Source organism: Haliotis rufescens, unplaced genomic scaffold (assembly GCF_023055435.1).
Source record: "Haliotis rufescens isolate VD_foot unplaced genomic scaffold, xgHalRufe1.0.p SCAF_11, whole genome shotgun sequence".
Taxonomy (NCBI): domain Eukaryota; kingdom Metazoa; phylum Mollusca; class Gastropoda; order Lepetellida; family Haliotidae; genus Haliotis; species Haliotis rufescens.
The window spans coordinates 21,574,176-21,580,901 of NW_025963791.1; the positions used below are offsets into that span (position 1 = coordinate 21,574,176).

General features: G+C 40.3%; 1 protein-coding gene across 5 annotated transcripts in view; it reads left to right on the plus strand.

Moving 5' to 3' along the window:
• LOC124137218 overlaps positions 1–5,857 on the plus strand; it is a 33,908-nt gene extending 28,051 nt beyond the window's left edge. For all 5 annotated transcript variants that reach the window (XM_046503414.2, XM_046503416.2, XM_046503417.2 and 2 more), the window contains 2 exons: positions 711–870; positions 3,203–5,857. In XM_046503414.2, coding sequence (XP_046359370.1) covers positions 711–870; positions 3,203–4,299 — 1,257 coding nt within the window. In that variant the 3' untranslated portion in view covers positions 4,300–5,857. The remainder of the gene's footprint in view (positions 1–710; positions 871–3,202) is intronic.
• The last annotated feature ends 869 nt before the right edge of the window (positions 5,858–6,726 follow it).

Here is a 6,726-nt window from a genome sequence, read left to right on the forward strand (position 1 = left end):
CGTTTCAGGAGCATAACTCAGAAACCGTTCAATATTTTTTCATCAAACTTTGCAGGTCTGTCAGGTACATGCTGAAATGGTGCCTTTTGCGATTAAGAAATTTTAGAAATTTTTATTTTTTACGTTTCCTTTGCAACAAGATGGACTTAGGTTCTGTGAGGGTAGGGTTCCTTTCCGGAGCATGACTCACAAACCGTTCAATATTTTTTCATGAAACTTTGCAGGTTTGTCAGTTACATGCTGAACTGATGCCTTCTGCTATTTAGAAATTTTAGAAAATTTTATTTTTTTACGTTTCCATGGCAGCAAGATAGACTTAGGTTCCAAATTCATCTTTTTTTCACAATTTCCATGACAAGTTCCACCTCGGTTAAAAAAGGTTAGGGTTTGTTTAGATTTAATTATGTCATAAATTCTGCAACAGGGGCGGGGGACATAGCCACATTAGTGGCAAACTCTTGTTTATATGCTGTTGCCATATAACTAGAATATTTAAAAATAAAAAAGAACCAAAGCAAGTACTGTAAACTACGTTTATAACGACCTTAAAGGGACCACTAATTTTAGTTTGTTATAACTGTAGTTCGTTATAAGCATATATATAGCAAATGGACAGAACTGAAAAATAAGTTAGTTATATCGGTCAGTTCGTTATAGCATGTTTGTTATGAACGTAGTTTATCATACTTAATTTTGTCTCTCTCCCACAGTCCCGGATTAGAATGGGAGCAGAGGAAAGCCGGAATGGAAACTACGGTTTGATGGGAGCGAGTGCAGTGGTAGCTAATATGAACAGACAGGCTGTGAAGGCTCGGGCCTGGTCACTCTTACACCAGTGCTCGCTTGACCAGTGGAAGGGAGGACATGCAGGTGAGTACTGGCTGGCTGCCATGGAAACACTATCAGGGATGTCTGCAGGCTGTCTGCCAGAGGTTCATGGTCATGTCAGGCGAGGTTTACCATACTAGCAGTTCTGGACTATAATACAAAGCTATGGGATATGTGTGTAGAGATAGATGGTGGAACTGGACGCCTGGAAAGACTTAGAATGTTGGGGATTTTTTCATGGTGTGATTTAAAGGGAGAGGCAGGGTGTGTTGTCTGTTCTGATTTAGCTGGATGATTTTGTTCATTCTTTAAAGAATGATGTAGTTTACAGATAAGGGCTTGTAAATTATTTGTATCTTTATCATATAGTTTTTGTTTTTGAAAAATATTGCTGAAAGAGGCGACTATGCTTGCCTTAGGAGGTGACTAATTGGATTGGGTGGTCAGGCTCGCTGACTTGTTTGATGCATGTCATCGTATGCCAATTGCATAGATCGATGCTCTTGACATCAATCACTGGATTGTCTGGTCCAGACTTGATTATTTACTGACCGCTCTTATTTAGTTAGAATATCGCTGAGTATGGTGTTAAACAACAAACCAACATCTAAAAATATGGTAAATATTATGAAATCTCAAGAACTGAATTAACATGATTAAAATGAGGAATGCCATGAAGTGGTGAACATTTGATTAATAGGACATGATGAAGGTCTCTTCTTAAAATTTTCTTGGACTATTTTTCTTTTATCATCTTAAACTTACTTCTACAGGAGATATCGCTTGTGTGAAATCAACAGGGTTTCCTGTTGTCTATTTTTTGTGCAAGGAAATAACATTTTGCTTTGCTTTGAGGTTAAATATATATTTGTAGTGACTTTCTCCCGAAATACTAAAAAAAACCAAAAAAATTGTGATTGAACTTTGTGTGAATGACGTGTAGAGCTAACTAACTTACTTCAGAGATGACGTCATTGCATGTATTTGTTGAAAGTTGGGAATTACAAAAATTAGAGGGGACTGGTAATTTTTAGCGGTGCCAGTTCACCAGGACAGGCAGTTTCAAAACCCAACGGGAACACTGAACAATGAATTTGCATCACAATGCTTTGCAGATTCACAAAATTCACAATTTTTTGCAGTTCCAAGATTTTTAACAATTATCATGATGAGATGTCAAAAATTCTACTACCATGTCTACTGATCTTAAAAACTTGTAACATAGGGTTAGGAGTGTTCACAAATCTGGTTTGTTAACATCGACTCCAGTTCTGGGTGGCGTTGTATTAATGGTTTTGGATGAAATACAATTCCAATGAAACAAAACACCATGGTTTTAAAGAACGACTACAATTAATCTGTCTTAATCGCCAGCACTGACCCCGAATGGTCTGTAAATGAGCAGTGTTACGTATTCCACAAGACTTCTGTTACTGTCCTGGAAATGTTCACTGCGTGGGTAAGCAGTGTTACGTATTCCACACAACTTCTGTTACTGTACTGGAAGTGTTCACTGTGTGGGTGAGCAGTGTTACGTATTCTACACAACTTCTGTTACTGTACTGGAAGTGTTCACTGTGTGGGTGAGAAGTGTTACGTATTCCACACAACTTCCGTTACTGTACTGGAAGTGTTCACTGTGTGGGTGAGCAGTGTTACGTATTCCACACAACTTCTGTTACTGTCCTGGAAATGTTCACTGTGTGGGTGAGCAGTGTTTTGCTTGTAAGTATAAGATTATTTGACAAGCTTACCAAAAACAGAGACCCTGTTGTACACTGTTGGCCGCTGTCATGACTGCTTGATCAACTTTTGTAAACAAACTGATCACGCTTGACGTGGATCTTTGTGAGAGGCACTGTTTACATCTTGCATTTAATTACATTGTTTATTGTACATTTTGTTATATACCGGTTTGTCTTTGTTTCCGCCCATCTGCAGTGAACCTGACATGACAATATTCTCCAATGTGTCCAAATAAAAACTCTTCACTTTATTAATGCTACAAGGGACACTCTCATTTTCTCCATTTATTCATGGGGGGCACGGGTGGCCCAGTCGTTTAAGGCGCTGTGCAGAGTTGCGTCCCTTGGGCATGCCAGAAACCTATGATTGTGGGTTCGAATCCCGGTTCGCCCCGATTATGTTTCTAGGTTTGTCAGCACCATACCCGTGCTCGTGGGTTTCACGGAAGTGGTAAACGTCTTAGACCTGCATCACTTCGGGCTTTCCTCCCACATTAAGCTGACACGCCGTGATATAACTGGAATAATGTTAAAAGCGGCGTTAAATCCAACTCACTCACTCACCATATATTTATGCTCTCAGGACTTACAGTGATATGCACTATGCTAACAAGTGTTAACTTTTTCAGAAGCAGCGGGTTTCTCAGAGACAACAATGTTGTGCAACGGTGTCCTGTATAAGGACTGCAGTTTGACATTCTGTACCAGTAGACAGGGTATTATCAATATCAACAAATCTGGACCACTCTTCAGCTTTCGGAGGAAGAGTAAATTTACCAAAATGGCCGAGCACTTTGAGTACAACCACATCCCTGCTCACCTCTCCTCCATCCAGAACTTTCATGTCAAGAGTGTGCTGTGTTATAAGAGCAACACAGTCGTGCTACATCTAGTTCGAAACTTGATGACCCTATTCGCAATCATAGATCTGGGTGTGAATAAGTACGTGGGCATATTTGGGAAGCAGTCTGTTGAATTTGTGAACGAGGCAGTTCGTGGAGAAATCAGCCCGGATGGAAGCATGTGTATGATAAAGATACCTTCTCTGAGGAGTGACACAAACGCGTTTGTTTTTCAGCTTTACAGTCTAGAGACTCGGGAACTGATGTGTGAAATCTCGCCGCCATACAACCACTCTCTATTTGCCTTTGATCCACGGTTTTGTATGTCCCGTATTGCTGCCACCAGTTTTGTACATGGCGAGGACAACAGCCTCAGTCTGGTTCAAGTTGGATCATGGGACGTCCTTGCCACCAACTCACGGGTCGATGATGTCCACCGAAGCCTTGATCCTAACCTCAAGGACTTGAAGTTTTCTCGGGACGGACATCTCATCATGGCCTTGATGGTAACAAGCGGATGCCACTGCCGGGAGAAGAAGGCCAGAAGATTCCAGCCAATTGATTTGAGCATTTATATTTTTGATGGCGACAATGCCCGTACTTTGCACTGTATCCAATACCACCGTTATGCGTGTGGGTTGCACTCTTGCCCAATAAACTACATGCCTATTTTCTCCCACTGTGGCAGTCGCATGGCTATCGTTCTCAATGACATGGAGACAACCATCGACCATGTTCAGATCTACAAACTGCCGATGCATGGATCACTGCAGAATCGGTGCCGCATTCGTATTTTGCAACACTTCCCTCCAGATGTCATCTCCAGACTCCCATTGCCAGCACGCCTCATCAACTATCTCAAGTTCAAACCAGAATACGCGTGAACACCATTTCAAGTTGAATGAAAACTCATTTCTTAGTAATGACATATCCTTGGCAATGCAGGCCTTTTTATTTTCTCCTTATCAGCTTAATACCCTGGGGTGCGACTGGATTCATTATTTCATGTTGTATTTCCTAGTTCACACACATGGAGAAGTGGTGACGCCTGGTCTTAGTGTTCTGTGCATAAAAATTGCTGCAGTGTTATTAAGAGCAGCATGAAATAATTTTAAGTTAGTCATACTTGAGAAAACTTTCACAAAATTTGTCCTCTCCTCAATCAGCTTAAGTGAATCATCCAACAAGAGCAAGAAGACGGCAGCCATTTTTCCCAGGTCAAGTTGTTCCACATCAGTCATCCGTGCCTTGCATCTGATTGGTCAAGTTGGTATATGCTGCCTTGACCTCGACCACTGATACCATCCTCATTGGTCCCAAGATATCACTTGGAGACGAAATATACCAAAGAGGTAGTAGAACAACCTTAAGAGGTTTTTTGTATGGAAACCACTACTGTATTCAACCTAATAGAAGTGCCCTTTCAATAAGTTACACAGAGGGTGGAGATGGAACATCAGCTGGCTTGTATTGGAGAGGGTGGTGGGTCTCAAATGGCAGTGTGTTAGTAATGGCTTAAGGGCACTTATTAGATTGAATACGGTGTATTATTTGTATTTGATAATGATAAGGTAGAAAGTAGGATATCCCTGTAGTCTTAGGCCAGAGTTTTTGTATTTCTGGGTGTACAGACTTTTGTGTAAAATCATGGTTTGTCATTTTGGTAGGTGGGAAAAATCATGTAAGCCATGTTGAACGTGAAGTTTTGCTTTCGATGGAATATAAAAAGGTGCTTTAACCATTTTTTGCCATTTTTCATTACATTTGGATCAGATGAACATCATGAGTCTGTAAGCATTCTTTATAAAAAGTCTGGCCTTTGGAGATTCTAGATTGAAAAAACATTGTCATTCTCTTTTATATGAATATTTATTTTTGTTAACTCCATTCTAAAATGCTCAAGAATGTTGTGGACATATAATACTTCACGATCATTTTCCTTATGAATGGAAACAAGTGAAAATCCTCGCATCATACTTGCCTAATGACTGATATTACTTTCATGGCAACTGCTTTTATAATGATTGCTTGGTGTTTTTTTTAGGATGACTCTTTCAAGGAATGTTTTTCCTAGTTCTGTCAAATTTGCTTTGAGCAGTGGTTCTGAACAAACGTTTTTTGTGTGAACGAGAGACATATCATGTACATTGCTTTGGGGAAACCCTTGTGAAAAGTCTTCAGTTTCACATAGGCAGTGTTGACACAGGGTCGGGATTTAAAAGGAAAAGATCTTTTCATTTGTCTACTGATATTGATGCCATTGTTGTGGAGATATTTGTAACATCATATTGGTAACCAAATATTTTAAAATCAAGTTCATATGAAGACACTCATTAAATCAATCTCATTAAAATCAGATCTAGTTCTCGCTACCGCTAAACAAAGATCTGAAGACATCCCATTAGGGGTCACGTCAGAACGACCTTTCACCCGACCAATCAGTGCGTCGCTTACCAGATTATGAAAGTGACAGTCGGAATGTGATTTCTAATCATGCAATCTTGAAAACTTTAACATGGGGTATTCCCAACGATAGTTACGGGTTTAACGACTGAATTATTACAATCTAGACCATCTATTATCCACTCCAAAATGTTTTTTTGTTCAGGTTTTAAAATTGTAATCGAGAATTTGTCAAAATATGTTTTGAAGCGTAGTCGCCAATTTGAAATTTGTGCCATTAAGCACAAGAAAGCTGCCTTCTGATTGGTCATTCCATTGGTCGGTCAAAGTTCGCGCAAGTTCGCGGTCTGACGTGACCCGTAATGGGATGTCCTCAGATCTTTGTTTAGCGGTAGCGAGAACTAAGATCTGATTTGAATGAGATTGCTCATTAAATGTTACAATTCAAACAGGGGCAATGAGTTTCACTCTCTGGATGATCCAGGAAGTTTCAGGCAAGCATCTTGCCATGTCCAAATGTTTTGCTCGAAACCAGATTTAAGAAACCCGAATGTTTGGAGCTGGGTGTGTTGCACGTCATTTGTGTGTCAACCAGATACAGAGTGAATTCATCTGGATCCAAGTTGGATCCAAACATTGTGACGGCATAGTTTGGATTACAAATTTGATTGTCTCCCTTGAACACAATGCCTTTTACATGAAGGACAATCTCAGGCTGACACAACTTTGTGGTTAGTCTTATGCTGACGTTGTTGCCTTTCAAATATTCAGTGGGAGACAAGTCTGACCGTACAGCAAACCGGTGACCATGCCTCAATGAGATCTTCAAAGCAACGAGCTTCCTTCATATGAGGCTGCTAAGCCCCATATGACACGCGAGTTTCGGGGGTCTTTTTAGAGGTCATTCG